This window comes from Prionailurus viverrinus, chromosome B1 (genome assembly GCF_022837055.1).
Source record: "Prionailurus viverrinus isolate Anna chromosome B1, UM_Priviv_1.0, whole genome shotgun sequence".
In the NCBI taxonomy this organism is placed as follows: domain Eukaryota; kingdom Metazoa; phylum Chordata; class Mammalia; order Carnivora; family Felidae; genus Prionailurus; species Prionailurus viverrinus.
The window spans coordinates 134,554,390-134,570,868 of NC_062564.1; the positions used below are offsets into that span (position 1 = coordinate 134,554,390).

A 16,479-nucleotide genomic window follows, 5' to 3' on the forward strand; every position below is an offset into this window, starting at 1 on the left:
TATAACAAACACACGTATGACATTCAATTAATGTCAAACTGTGGCTAAGGCATCTTCAGTGGCCCAAGAGTTTTGCTGGTCCCACTTACTGACTGGCTTTTCATTTCTCATAAGGGATATTAATGGTACAGAGGTAAGGAGAAGACAAGATGTATAGCTGAAGTATGATTAGGCATGCATATTCTTAATACTACTTCAATTTGAAAATCTGAAAATGGGCTCTCCAGAAAAATCTTAGTAATTTTCAGTGTGTTAACTTATCTTGCCCTTTTATTATTAAAGTGATGGGTCCTTCTGTGGAGAACATAGACCAATCAGCTCATACTTTACCTGAGTATGGTGTCTCAGAGACCCAAATACTGCAAGTGCAGTTTGCTACAATCAGAAGATGACAAGTTTCATTCTTAGATGATTAATAAATCTTACATTCCAGTCTTTATTAGGACAAATTATCTTAACAAATGGGACAGTCCTTTTGTTTCAAGACCCTGAATTATCTGGTCTGTGTTTACCTCCATAATCCATTTGCTTTTATTTGTAGCACTTTTTTTCTTTTTCTCTTAGAGAGAGAGAACATGAGCACGAGTGGGGAGAGAGGCAGAGGGAGAGAGAGAGAAAGAATCCCAAGCAGGCTGCATGCTCAGTATGGAGCCCGATGTGGGGCTCAATCCCATGACCCTGGGATCATGACCTGAGCTGAAATCAAGAGTCGGACGTCAAACCAACTGAGCCACCCAGGCACCACTTCTTTTCTTTTTAAACTTCATAGACCTTATCACAACTTGTAATTTCATGTTTACTTGGGTGCTTATTTGATCATTCTCTTGTCCTCCCCATTAGACTATAAGCTCCACAAGGGCAGGAACCATGTCTGGTTACCACTGTGTGCCTACACGTGCTTATTATGCCTGAGCCACAGAAGGTTGTCTCACTTCTTTAATAAAGATATAAAAAATCTTTTTTTAAAAATGTGTATTCATTTTTGAGAGACAGAGAGAGACAGAACATGAGCGGGGAAGGGGCAGAGAGAGAGGGAGTCACAGAAACCGAAGTAGGCGCCAGGCTCCATGCTGTCAGCACACAGCTTGACATGGGGCTTGAAACCACGAACCGTGAGACCATAACCTGAGCTAAAGTCAGACGCCCAACCGACTGAGCCACCCAGGTGCCCCAAGATATAAATAATCTTTAATATGATCTTTCAGTTATAGACCTTTAGACTTAAGAAGTATTTATAATTAAGTTATTCTGATATGAACTTCAGTTTATTTGAGGAAAATGCAGAATTTTTTTTTTTTTTTCTGAAATTTATTGACAAATTGGTTTCCATACAACACCCAGTGCTCATCCCAAAAGGTGCCCCCCTCAATACCCATCACCCACCCTCTCTTCCCTCCCACCCCCCAGAATTTCTATGGAGGAAGAAAAAAAATGTAGCTTGTTTTTATCCACGGATAACTAAAAGGAAGCTTCTTAGATGTTACCTGTTTCTGCAAGTTGATAATTTTAGTCTGGGTTGATTTTTTTCCAAGTAAAGTTATTTGGATTTTGTATTTCCCATCATAAAACTGGTCTAAGAATCTACCATGAGTGTGATACTTTTGAAAAGTATAAAGCCTTTTGTAAGAGTCAAATGTTATTAATATGAAAATGGTGAGATAAAGCCCAATTGGAAATAAAATATAGTGATACTACAACAATATCAATTTTCCACTATTCCTGTCAGAATGGCTAAAATGAAAAATACAAGAAACAACAGATGTTGGTGAGGATGTGGAGAAAGGGGAACCCTTTTGTACTGTTGGTGGGAATGTAACTGGTGCAGCCACTCTGGAAAAGAGTATGGAGGTTCCTCAGAAAGTTAAAAATAGAACTATTCTATGATCCAGCAATTGCACTACTGGGTAATTAAACCCTAAGACATACAAATACTAATTTGATGGGACACATGCACCCCCATGTTTATAGCAGCATTATCTACAATAGCCAAATTATGAAAAGAGCCCAAATATCCACTGACTGATAAATGGATAAAGAAGATATGTATGTGTACACACACACACACACACACACACACACTGGAATATTACTCAGCCATGAAAAGGATGAAATGTTGCCATTTACAAGGATGTGGACAGACCTACAGAGTATTAGGCCAAGTGAAATAAGTTAAAGACAAATACCATACGATTTTACTCATATGTGGAATTTAAGAAACAAAACAAACAATCATGGGGAAAAAAACCAGAGAGGCAAACTAAGAAACAGACTCTTAACTATAGAGAAGAAATTCTGTGGTTTACCATGGAGGGGAGGTGGGTGGAAGAATGGGTTAAATAGGTGATGGGGATTAAGGGGCACATGTGTCATGATGAGCACTGTATGGAAGTGCTCTAAACTATACACCTGAAACTAATGTTACACTGTATGTTAACTAACTGGAATTTAAAAACTTAAAGAAAAATTTCCCACTATTTTGCAAAGTTCACCTGTGTATGGGGTAGGTTTGGGTTAAGGAGATGGCCTGCGGTCTCTCTTCTCATTCTGGATTGTAGGCTCCTTGGAAGAGAAGGCAGCTGCAGCACTGCCTCAAGGAAAAGACTTAGATTTTACCAAGGCCAGCCCATCTGAAGGTTGGTTTGTTATCCTATTGCTCAAAGAATCCAGATCCAGCAACTTGAAGAGTAGAGATATCATCACCTGGGTCCAAGACCAAACTGTATCATTTGTGGTGCCCATTGTCAAATGGAAATATGGGATATCTTGTTAAAAAATTGAGAATTTAAAGATGATGGCACAGCACATGAGGAGCTCTTCTAAGCATAGGGCTGTGTGACTACATCAGTCGAATGCCCATAAAGCCAGGATCCTACAGTCAGTCAAGCATGATTATCTTATAGGTGATGGAAAGCCACTGAAAGTTTCTATTGTTTTCTGATTAATAACCAGGATTAGAAACAACATAGGAAGTGTGCTGATGTATTTCAGTACAATGATGTCATGTCTTAGGAGGCCATGCCTTTCTTCTCTCCATCTTAGATGTTTTGAGCTAATGGGGGACATGTTTCTATCTCTCTCAGGAAAGTTGCCTGTCCAGAGGTGTAGAAAGACCAAATTCCTTGCCATGACATCTAAGTCACTTGCTCAACTCACCCCTCCCTATCTCTTCAGTCTTAGCTTTCAAGATACCACATGACACCCTACTTGCAATGATTTAGTGCCCTGAATGTCCCAGGCTGATCCAGACCTTCATGTCCTTGCTAAGCAGTTCCTCAGTATGGAATGCTCTTTCCTATTGCTTCTCACCTACCAAATACCTTTAAAATGCTAAAACTTTGGCTCAGGTCATGATCTCACGGTCCGTGGGTTCGAGCCCCGCATCAGGCTCTGTGCTGACAGCTCAGAGCCTGGAGCCTGTCCCTCTTTCACTTGTGCTCTGTCTCTCTCTCTCAATAATAAACATTAAAAAATAAATAAATAAAATGCTAATTCTCTTGGAAGCCTTAATAACCATACCCATCTACTCCTGTATAGTCCCTATTATTCCACAATTCTTTGTAACATTCTCTGGATTCCATATAAACATTTATCAGGACATGTTTTTACTATAGTTTTAAAAATTGTACTTATTTACATTTTCAGCTCCCAAATTGACTACTAGACTATACAAGCAAATCGAGGACAGAAACCCTGATATACCTTCTTACCTTGTTATCCCCAGCTTAATCAGGGTCAAATGAGTTCAGCAATAGCTAAGTGAATAGTTTTGAAACTTTAGATGATGATTTACACTATGTATATGACTGGCATTCATTCCTTCATTCATAAATAAAGCTCAGACACTGGCCTGAAGTACTTCATTAAGAGGTAGTTAAGTGTAGAGTGACAAGTTACAAGACAGTGACAAATGACTGTGTGTGATACTATACTATTTATAATATCATCATAATATCATTTATAATATCAAAAGTAGCTTAACTTTTGACTCATGAGAAAACCTTCAGGGTTAAAACCCTAAAACTTTCAGGGTTGTACATATAATCCAAGTAATTTCCCTATCGGGTATTTACACAAAGAAAATGAAAACACAAATTCGATGTTTATTGAAGCTTTTTTTTTTTTTTTTGGTAATTTCTGCACCCAGTGTGGGGCTTGAACTCATGACCCTGAGATCAAGACTTGCATGTTCTACCAACTGAGCCAGACAAGCACCCCTATTGCAGCCATTACTTATATCAGCCAAGATATGGAACCAATTTAAGTGCCTAACAATAGATAAATAAAGAAGATATGGTATATATACATAATGGAATATCACTCAGCCATAAAAAAGAATGAGATCTTGCCATTTGTGACAACATGGATGGACCTGGAGGATATCAGGCTAAGTGAAGTAGGTCAGAGAAAGACAAATACCATATGATTTCATTTAGATGTGGAATCTAAAAAATAAATAGACAAACAAAATACAGAAACAGACTCATAAATACAGAGAACAAACTGGTGGTTGGCAGGGGGGGGGGCAGGGCTGAGGGGATAGGTGAAATAAGTGAAGGGGATTAAGAGATACAAACTTTATGAAATAAATGTCATGGGACACCTGACTGGCTCAGTTGGTGGAGCATGTGACTCTTGATCTTGGGGTCATGAATTCAAACCCCATTCTGGGCATGGAGCTACCTAAAATAAATTAATTAATTATAAAAATGCCACCAAATGAAAAGTATAGCACAGGAAAGAGAATCAATAACATTGTAATAACTTTGAAGGATGACAGGTGATTAACTACACTTACTGTGGTAAGCATTGCATAATGTATAGAATTGTTAAATCACTATGTTGCATAACTGAAAATAATAGAGAATTGTATTTCAACTACACTTCAATAATAAAAGTTAAAGAAACAAAAACAAAACAACTTCCAGGGTTGTAGAACACACTATTATGAGCCAGTTCAATAAATAATCTACAATTTGTTTAGGGTGGTCCCAAAGAAGCATACTTATGAAAAACTAAATATTTTCAGAAATTCTAGGTAACTCTTAAAACTACTGAAATGTAGGCAACATTCTAGAAATATAAAATGAAACAGAAAATGTTTCCAGAATACTGGCTTAGTCTTCCTTTCAGCTACGGAGATTAGTCATATTTGTCTTTTTTGAATTTGTCTGCTTATGAATATAATTTCCATAGTGATTTTAACACATTTAGAAGTTTGATACAAATATAACCTCTTCATGTTTTTATCTCAGTACTTTGTTTTCTCCTTTCCTGAATTTGTTTTTTCACTTTCTTTGTTTTGTTTACTATTAGTCAAAATCTCTTCTGAAGCAGATGTCCCATATATTCAAGTGTCAATTTATTAAATTTAAAGGATGGACTGTCCCAAAAGGTTTGGTCTTTAACATCTTGAATTCTCAACGTGTATATTTGCGGGATCTATCTACACTTTGGTGGTAGAACAACTTACGTGATATTTACTAATAATTGGTAGGAATATTCTCCCTCCATAAACCTTAATTTTTAGATTTGTCCTGAACAGTTTTACATCCTAATTTCTTCCAAGTGAACTTTAAAATCATTTTACCAAGCTAGTCTGCCTCTCATTAAAAAAAAGTTGAAGGGGCTCCTAGGTGGCTCAGATAGTTGTGTTGGACTCTTGATTTAGGCTCAGCATCAGGATCTCATGGTTCATGTGATTGAGCCCTGAATTGGGCTCTGCACTGACAGAGTGAGACTGCTTGGGATTCTCTCTTTTCCCCCTCTCTCTGCCCCTTACCCATCTTTATCTGCCCCATTACCCATCATTATTAACCTTACCCATTCATACTCCCCTCCTCAAGATAAATAAACATTAAAAAAAAAAGTTGAAATATTTTATGGGACCATATTAATTTATGGGTAAATCTAGGGAGAAGTTAAATTTTGGGCTTTTCTATCAAGGAATAAGAAATGTTTCTCTTTAATATTTCTTCTGCTTCTTTGTAGAGTTTTAAAGTTTTCATAATATAGGTTTTGTACATTTGGGTTGAATTTATGCCTATACTTTTATTTAACTATTGCGAATGAAATTTTATTTAATTATATTTTATAACTTGTTAAAGCATAGATTGTGTTATAGACTGAATTGTGTCCCTCGCAAGATTCACAGGTTGAAGCCCTAACCCCAAAATGACTGCTTGGAGACAGTTTTTATGGAGGTAATCAAGGCTAAATAAGGTCATAAGGATGGGGCTCTAATCCAATAGGATTGGTGTCCTTGTAAGAAAAGGAAGAGACACCAGGGGTCTCTTCCCTGGTGAGACAGACGAATGGGCATGTGAGGACACAGTGAAAAGGTGGTCATCTGCAAGTGGAGGACAGAGGTCTCACCAGAAACCAACTCTGCTGGCACCTTGGGACTTCCAGCCTCTAGAACTGTGAGAAAATAAATTTCTGTTTCTTAAGTCTTCCAGTTTGTGGTATTTTGTTGTGGCAGCCCTAGCACACTAGGATAGGCTGCAAAGTCAAATGTCTACAGGAACCAGACAAGTAAACATAAACCTGCAAATGCCAGAGTTGGGGCAGGGGATGAGCGGTGTTGGAAAATCAGAAATGGTGGGGTTGGTGGAGGCAGAGATAAGGCCTCAGCAGAGAAAGCAAACTTTATGTAAGAAGATACATAATTCTAACAAGACATAACATCCTATAGTGTTTATCTAGCTCTTATCCTTACCTCTGTAAAGTCTTCAGGTAAAGGTGAACCATCACAGTCTGTATCTTCTGCTCTCCCTTCAGATAACTTCCCATTGGTTTTCAATGAACCTGGGGAAGAAATAAGTGGGCCAAGAGAAATTAAAATGCTTCCTAGAGGCCTCCTTCTTGCACTCCTTAGTGTACCAACTTATTCATTCTGGTTCATCTACCTGGAACACTGACATCTCCTGCTGCATTATTTTGGTTTAAAAGATTCTGGGCTTCCTCATCCACGACATCCAGCAGAGACTGAATAACTTCAGCTTCTTGAGGATCATCATAAATATCATCTTCTTGTACATTAGATTCTTGAAAAACAGTAATTTTACATGAGATTTTACTTTAAAAATGTTGATTTGAGAAAGAGACGCTACATCAGGTCTTTCAAATTTCAAGCATCTACTTCGAAAGGCAGCCATGATTGGAAAAGTGGTTAGACTCATGCAAACCAGCCATTTCTAGTTCTAGCACTCCTCTGGCTGCTGTGACAGAAGATCACACAAATGTAGCTTAAAAAGAACAAACCAAAATCTATGTCTGTGAATAAATCTTTCCATGAGACATCAAGAATTTAATGCTTATTTTCCTAAATTGATTCCAAATTACTAATTCATGAAAGAAACTCAAGAAGTTAGGTTACAAAAATTAAGGATGTAATAGGGTAGCCCATACATGTCCAAGAAAAATTTTCTAATTAGGTTACCTGTGAATTGCTGCTTCCAAGGAATGTAAGAAACACTACCAAACAAAACCAGCTATCTTTTTAATCATCTAAAAATATTTTTAATATTAGGATACAGGCACATTTGTACAGTAATGCAATGAACAATAATTAATTTTACATTGTTCTTTTATTTCTTTGAACAACAATCTTTTCTTGTTACACTATAGAAACATGTAAGCCCAATACCTAATATTTCTTTATTACCTGAACTATTAGGACATTTAGAGTAATTGGATGACTGATTTGGAAAAACTACCTTTGGAGAGAATCAAGTCTGCTGATCCCTTCATCTGATAAGTAGAGCATTTTCCTTCAGGGCACAAAACTTCAATTATTTCTTCCCCATTAACCTAAAGTATGAAACCAGAGCAAATCATTAGTTTACTATTTTGCTAACTTCCAGGATTAGGGAGGGGCTGTAGATTGCCCCATCGTGTCCTTCTCTCCCTCTTTCTTTGTACATAATCCATTTGGTATCTCTCCATGATAGATGAATGTTTCTAGGAAACATCAGCACAATGGAATGTACAAAGAGAATGGGACTTTCCATCACCAAAAACCTCTGGAAACAGCAGATAATACAACATCAAATCAGTATTTCTATTCTAAGAATTCTCACAGTGTTTACTAATATAAATTTTGAGTTGCCAAGAGTCTATTATGTAGTATTTCCTAAGCTTATTTGAGTGCAGAAATCTCTTTTTTGAGGCATAGTTTATGAGACTTGTCTTCCTTTAAATCTTTTCTAAAAGTTTTATAGGATTACTAAACTAATAAGTTGGGGGAAAGGGAAAAAATCTTTTAAGTATTTGTGAAGCTGTGACTTGGACATAAACTCTAGTTTCACATCCTGGTCAACTGTTGGATATAAAGATTTTTAAGTCTAGTCTAAATCTCATTTCAATTTAAGAAGAATAACAATGGATTCATAACTACAAATTACTTATTGAACAGAATTTAACTTTCTAACTCAATGGTAAATTGTGAACACTTCATAGTACATGGCCTATTGAAAGAAAAATGATTTGGGTAAAAATGCAAAATTAAATGGTTAGGATAAAATGAAATAATTTTATACAAATAAAAGGTGGTTTGCTCCAAAGATTTTACTCTTTTTATCAAGATAAAAAGTAGAAATGATAGACGCAATAGAATTATTTCTTCATAAATAGTGGTTACACAATGTCCAATTTTACTGGATTGTGAAACTCCAATCTTCATGAGAAATTCATAGCACAGACATTAGCATCAAGGACAGAGTATTGCTTGAGAGACTTCCTGAAAGACTTTAACTCCAACAAAAAATGTTTGCAACCATGAATAACCAAGGTCCTAGCTTCTGAGTGTTTTATGTTAACTTAAAAAGAAATTCTCCCCTTCTCCCTTTCAACAACATGCTGATATTTAAAAAGAAAATAAGCACCATACAACATGACTAACACTAGAAATACATGAAAATCCAGGTGTTCCAGCTCTGTGTAACTGTAGACCTTATGAATAAACAGGGAATAGTGGGTCTTGCTTTCTCTCAATCCACAAACATACCAAGACCAAGGCATTTTTATTTCTGTGCCCCAATCATTTCTGCCTAATAATTCTTCTATTGCAATATCTTTTAAAGACTTGCTGGACCAGTGAGATGAAAGGCATGGAATTTTGGCCTTCTGGTCACTAAATTTTCCTTCTATGCTAAATCCAGCTTTTGTCCAGATTTTGCTGAGATGACAGGATTTTCAGATTACTAGGAGAGCAATGCCTCAGCTCTGGAGCTTATGTGGAAAGGCATTCAAACAGTGGGGCTCAGACTGTATGGGATTAAACAATTCCACAAAGTGGATATCCAGCTGGGATCGTTTTAGAATGTTCATTACATGCCAAAAGAAAATCATAAAAAGAAATGTTAGCCAAACGAATGGGCATACACATAGCCTTAAAGAGAAAGCTTGAAGTGGAATTCAGCTATGTATTAAAGTAGCTTTGCTAATTCACCTCCAGATTTTTCTTTGTTAATCTTAAATGATTTAGGTTCTTACATTTTATTATGAGGTAAAGCATTTTCCATGTCCTTCTAAAAGCAAGTATGTCTATTTCTTTTGTCAGTACTGTTTTTCCTTACTAGCAGTAGAGGATTGTCATTTGAGGGTCACTGTTGACCAATATTAACTCAAAGGACCAATTCTACTCTTAATTATGTATGTTCTTCTCTTCTGGGTATCTAACACACAACCAAAAGAACTGTGAACTTTCATAAAAAGATCTAAGTATTGAAGCTATCCATTTAAGAGATTAGCTTATATAAGAGCTGAATATGTGCCAAATGATGTAGGGTTGCTCATGTAGGACCTTTACATTGTGTGCTTTATTCAGCAAGGTCTATTTAGTTCCCTAAAATATATTCCTTACATCAGTACATGTTTCTAAAAAAGGCAAATATTTAAATGCGAAATCAGTTTGGTTCAAGACACAAACAAGCTGGTTATTTAGCTAAGGCAGTATGATAGGAAGAAGGTAGCCTTTTCCTTACCTTGGAGGATGAATTACTAGGAGTGAGGGCAGGCTTGTGGCAAGGCTCCACAGTGTGGTGACCTGAAAGGAACAACACAGAGAGTAAGAGAAGAGCCAGTTGGAACCACAATAGGGACATCAAAACAGTGAAAGAAAACCCACATTTCTGTGCATGTTCTTATTTTCATTAGTGCACTTAAAGAGGTCATATTGCAAAATGATTTAAAACCAGCTACACAAAATCAAATATTATTAGAAAAGGGTTTATCCCAAGGAAAAAGCTAATTTCTTAAAAGAAAATACTATAGTCTGCACAAAAGCTCAGTTCGGTCTGGATGGTTCTAGTATCAGACACTGAATGTAAATTCTCTCAACTGAATGGGAGAGGCATCACAGGTGCTGATCTACACTAACTTCACTATTTAAGGAAAGATAGTGCGCCATTCATATCATTTCATAACGGCTATCAATTTAACACAGTAAAGTAAGTTACGGATACAACTAAACAGAACTTTTAATATATGTCTAAACCAAATGTTACTTTTAACTCTTAGCCACCAGTACAAAGATTCAATACATATTACATTAAAAATGTAATACATATTACAGTTAAAAATCATATTTAAAAATAATTTGATTCATCAAATTATATTTTTAAGAGACTTTGAAACATATAGCAGAGTTTGGAAAAGTTAAAAAAGAAAAGAACAGAAAAGAAAAAAAATGTACCGATCTGTGTACTCAAGGACTTCTATTTGAAAATGACCTAAAAATAATTCCACCTAGAAAGATGAAGGTTGACATGAAATTTTTAGACATGAATTTCTGTAATTATGTGGATGATGTTATTACAAAGAGTCAAGAATGTTTTTTAATATTATTTCCAGGAGGTATAAAACATTATCAACCTTCCAAGAAAAGTACTGAAAAAGCATACCAGTAATAAACTACTAGTTCAAAAAGTCATATTGGAATAGTTCAGAACATCATAGCTTATTATTTGTACTGTCTCCCTCCTGTTCCCCTAATTGCCCTTCACCTTGTCCTTAAGCAACCACTAATCTACTTTCGGTCACTATGATTTCCATCTTCTTTAATTTTGAATAAATGGAATAATACAGTATAAACTCTTTTCTGTCTGACTTCTTTCACTCAGCTGTCTTATTTGGAGGGGTTATTTTGGTTATTTTGATTAGGTTGCTATGAGTACCAGACCATTTTTATTACTGAATAGTACTGTTGTTTGGATATTTTGCAATTGGTTTCTTCATTCAGCAGTTTTTGGACATTTGAGTGGTTTTTGATTTTGGCTTTCACAAAGGAAGCTGCTAAAACATTCATGTACAGGTTTTTGTGTATGGATATATGCTTTCTTTTCTCTTGGGTAAATAAAAAGGAGTGGAATGGCTGGATCATATGGGAGGCACATGCTGAACTTTTAAAAGAAATTGTCTCTGGGGCGCCTGGGTGGCGCAGTCGGTTAAGCATCCGACTTCAGCCAGGTCACGATCTCGCGGTCCGTGAGTTTGAGCCCCGCGTCCAGCTCTGGGCTGATGGCTCGGAGCCTGGAGCCTGTTTCCGATTCTGTGTCTCCCTCTCTCTCTGCCCCTCCCCCGTTCATGCTCTGTCTCTCTCTGTCCCAAAAATAAATAAAAAACGTTGAAAAAAATATTAAAAGAAATTGTCTGTTTTATAAAATGGTTGTACCATTTTATATTCCCATCACTATAAGAGAGTTCCTATTATTGATACTGATTTTCAGAACTCATAAAGGATCAGTTCTAAGGGAGTCAAGTGAGAGAACCCCATAAAGACAGTTCACTAGGCAGTTTCTACAAGGTGGGCAGGACTTAGCTCTCTTTAGCTCTCAAACTACAAACAGGCAACAAGTAACTACCCGTAAGTCACTAGAAAAATGCTCTCCTGACTGTTCTGTGAGATAGTCCCTCTCTAACGTGAACTGGAACTATTAGAGAGAAGCTGAGATCCCTAAGGCATTCAAGAAAACTGGCGAGGAGGGGAACAAATGTACTTTAGTGTTTTGAAGATAAACTACAACTGTAGTAGTGAGATTCTTTTGGTAGATGTTACTGCCTGATAACCTAAAAGTTTAGTTATGTATGAAGTACTGAATTCACATTTCAAATACATTAATTTCAACCACATTCCCACGTCTATCATTCTTATCATGGGCATCAGAAGCTACGTTTACTGAGCCCGATTATGTGAATGAGAGCATGGAATCAGAAACCCCAGGTTTAAATTCTGGCTCTCCCATTTATTAACTCTGTGAGTTTGGGTAAGTTATCAAACTTCTCTGTGTCTCAGTTTCTCCTTCTATAAACGGAGGATAATAGTAACACTATTCTCACAGGGTTGTTTTGAGGACTCATGCACTTAGAAGAATGCTTATTCTGAAGAATAAGCATTAAATTTATGTTAGCAGGGGTCGCGACCACTAATACTACAATTTCTTTTATTATGCTAGAATGTAAGACAGATACTTTGTGTATTCATTACCATGCTCCCAATGCCCAGACCAATGCCTGGCACAGAGAAGAGATTCAATAACTGAATAAATTACTATGTGACAATCATTATGATAAGCATTTCACATATTATTATTGTATTTATGCTTCATTATAACCTTATAAGATAGATAGTACTAACATTTTTATTTTACTAATAGGAAATAGAAGCTTGGATACAGATCAAGTAACTTCCTAAGGGCACACAGAACTTATAAACTCAGGTCTATCTGGCTGTAAATCCCATGGTCCATGCTGCTCAACTATTTCCTATTACGCACTGAATTTTAGAGATGCTTTTATTTAAATGTGATTTTTTGCACTTAGAGAGATCCTGAAAAGCACTCTGGAAGGGTGACAAAAACACTGTAGTGATAGTCTCCAATTTTGCTTTTGGGAAAAAAAAAATAGTTATCTCTGCATAACTACTTGTGTCACAAAATGAATGTATCCTTACCATTGGCTTTGGTTGACTGTGGGTTTGCAAGAGTGTGCCTCTTGGAACTGGGGATCACTGGATGGCCATCTCTGTGTTATAGAAAAAAGAAAAGGCAATTCCAAATTATTTAAGGTATTTGTTTAAATACCCTTCAAACCACCTGGTAACTATTGAGCCACAAGAATTTTATTCTAGATAGGCTTCAGGGGGTCTAGGCACCCGGAAGCTGTAGACAAAATATTTATCAGTTTTCATCTACCTCTTTTCTAGAGGGAGATATTCTTGACCCAAAAAAGATTAAGAATCATTTCTTTACATAATTTTTCTCTGGGTTTAGGATTAACACATTACTGTATTTCCCCTCATTTAAAACACTTGTAATATTCATGATCTAATAACTTAGTTCACTGTCATTCAGATGATGGTTCAAAGGTAACTTAGGAATTATAGATGACTAAGTTTTGTATATCTGAAACCCTTGATACATGCTTTTAAAAAAGTTATTTAAAGTGAAAATCTAGACAATATATATACAATGTATTATATATACATATACATTATATATACATATATACATATATACAATATATACATATATACAATATATACATATATACAATATACATATACATTATATATATACATATATATACACACACACACACATATATATATGTGTGTGTATGTGTGTATATATATATATATATATATATATATATATTTAAAGGATTATAAGAAGGATAGTACCACCCAATGTGAAAAACTGTTAAAAAGACATCACCTTGGAAACAGAGGACTGGTATGCAATCTTAACACTGCTAGTACTTGAGAGAAAAGGGAGGTTGCCTAAAGTATATAGTGCTGGGAGAAGCAATTTACCATGGGCCCTACACATGCTACATATTCTTCCTGGGTACCCCAGAAATGAAAGGCCCTGACTGCTTTTTATATGGGCCAGTTCTCAAGGCTATGTTTGTGATGAGCAAGCTTGAGGGATGAGGGAAACTCTTTCTCCAAATAAAAAGCAGGTTTTCTTACAGGCTTCCATGAAGGGGAGGGTTCCTCTTCTTCTCATGGTATTTCTCTCTGGTACTACAACCCACTGCATGTGCAGGAATCCACTAGGCCACATGTGTCATCTTCAGGAGACTTAGAAAATGTGTGGAACTTGTCCCAATACCATGCCATTGTTGCTTGTGGTTACCAAAAAAGTATTTTGTCTCTGACCCAGGAGTTTCATACCTTCTACCAGCATCCAAGAAACAATAACAGGCTGGCTTATTAGCTTGCAAGTTGGGTAAGACCACAGACCCTGTACAGTTCTTGACATACAGACAATTACCACAAATATATACCTCTCTGTTATTGCTGGCTGTGGGCTTCAAAGAGGGTAGATATATATAGTAGTGGAGAGAGCTGGAAGAAGAATGAAGGGGAAAGTAATTGTGACTAGCACCACTATATCTGTTGTGACTAAAGTGAAGAGAAAAGCAGAAGGGCAAAAGAAAGTGATTTTAGAGCTAGCATGAAGGGTACTCTACTAGTTTTGAGGCAAAAAAATTAGCTGGATCTATGGTTCACAGAGATGTTAATTTTCACAAAAATATTTTCCAGATTGAACACTTTCCTCTTCCGCTCATTAACATTCAGCTACACCTATGAAAATAAATGTATTCCAATCTAATTTTTAGAAATATATGAGGTAGGGGTGCTTGGATGGCTCAGTAGGTTAAACGTCTGGCTTTTGATTTTGGTTCAGATCATCATCTTGGAGTTCATGGGATTGAGCCCCGTGTCGGGCTCCACACTAACAATGTTAGTCTGGAGCCTGCTTGGGATTCTCTCTCTCTCAAAATAAATAAGTAAACTTAAAAAAAAAAAAAAGAAATATATGAGGGAAACAGACTAGGGATTATATTCAAAGAAAAAAAGTACACAATCAAATTTAAAGGTTTAGAAGGAACAAATGTTTATGATCAAATGATTTAATTATACTTTCTATACTTTTAAAGACATACTATGTAAAACTCACCATGTATCACAGACATAAATGTAACATAAATGTGTAATTTAGAAAGTCTGGCTGTATGTACATTACGGTAGGCAAAATAATGGCCCCACAAAGGTGGCTACATCCTAATCTGCCAAACCTGTGAATATGTTACCTTACTGGGTAAAAGGGATTTTAAAGATGTAAGTTAAGGATCTAAAGATGAGGAGATTATCTTGGGTGGGCCCAATGTAATCACAGAAGTCCTTATAAATGAATAAGGAAGGGAGGAAAGAGAGTCAGAGAAAGAGATGTGACAACATAAGTAGAGTGTTATGCCTGCTGGCTTTGAGGATGGAAGGGAAGCTCTGGAAGGTGGAAAAGGCAAGGAAATGGATCTTCTCCTGTAACCTCTTAAAGAAGGAATGCAACCCTGATAACGTCTTGATTTTAGCCAACTGAAATCCATTTTGGATTTTGGATTTTTTTTTTTTCATTTTGGATTTCTGACCTCCAGAACTATTAATAAACTTATCATTTATGCCACTATATTTGTAGTAATTTGAAATTAATGCATATTTTTTTTCAATTTATTTCTATTATTAAGTGAAGGAAAAGTTGCCATTAGCATTTCTTATAATGTGAAATTGTCATGAGGTATGGTGAAAGTGACAATTCTATGCCTCATTGGCTGTAGACATGACATTTGGGCAGAACTGACTCTGTTCCAGCTCTGGGAATGGGCCAGGACTGGCTTAGGCCAATTGATATATTCTTATTTCTTTGTCTCAATTCAAGGGATAGCCTTAATTTAGGTCTAAGGCAATCAACAGACAGTCCTTGCTTTACCATGGTTATTGGTGAGAATTGTTAGAAGATTGCTCTGGACGGTGCCATGTGTTAAGTGACAAAGCCACTTAATCATGAAGGAAACACATACACAGAAAAGAGAGTAATTGAAAACAGCAAAAAATGGAGCCATAGCCTGCATCAAATTTCACCTGATGACCACCTCATCTTTGCACTTTTAAATCCTATAAACTAGTAAGTTCCCTTTATTGTTTAAACCACTGTTGAGTTGTATTTTCTTTTACTTGCAATTGAAAACATCCTGACAAATGTGGTAACCACCCTATTATCAACTGCAAATATGTATCCAAACACTAATCCACTTAAAGTGCTCTTGGAATCTCCTATTAAGAAGTCTGTTCTAGCTTTATAAACTGCCAGTTTAGTCTGTGAGTTACTAATTCAGGAATATCTTTTTAAGATAACGTAAGTGTGATCAACAGCCTGAAACATGAGCAAACACAAAACCCACAAGTATTGCAGAGTACCTTGTTGCTTTCAGCACCACTGAAGGAAGGGACATGTCTAATGTTCTCTTAGCTTCTTCCAAGGTCATTCCTTGTGTGCTGACACCGTTCATATAGTGGATGATGTCCAATAGCTGGAGATTACCCTCAACGGCTGCAACTGACCTCGGATTGATATCACTAATATATATCACTTGATGAAGGCTGTCATGACCTCCAGATAAGGAAAAACCTTCAGGGAA

At 36.4% G+C, this 16,479-nt stretch overlaps 1 protein-coding gene across 6 annotated transcripts in view; it reads right to left on the reverse strand.

The window, feature by feature from the left end:
• Positions 1–16,479, reverse strand: part of PTPN13 (protein tyrosine phosphatase non-receptor type 13) — a 233,990-nt gene that overhangs the window by 16,866 nt on the left and 200,645 nt on the right. For 5 of the 6 annotated variants that reach the window (XM_047856951.1, XM_047856948.1, XM_047856947.1 and 2 more), the window contains 6 exons: positions 16,259–16,469; positions 12,950–13,020; positions 9,984–10,045; positions 7,716–7,809; positions 6,906–7,043; positions 6,716–6,804 (listed from right to left, as the gene is read on the reverse strand). In XM_047856951.1, coding sequence (XP_047712907.1) covers positions 6,716–6,804; positions 6,906–7,043; positions 7,716–7,809; positions 9,984–10,045; positions 12,950–13,020; positions 16,259–16,469 — 665 coding nt within the window. The remainder of the gene's footprint in view (positions 1–6,715; positions 6,805–6,905; positions 7,044–7,715; positions 7,810–9,983; positions 10,046–12,949; positions 13,021–16,258; positions 16,470–16,479) is intronic. The other variant, XM_047856949.1, reaches the window with a different exon arrangement.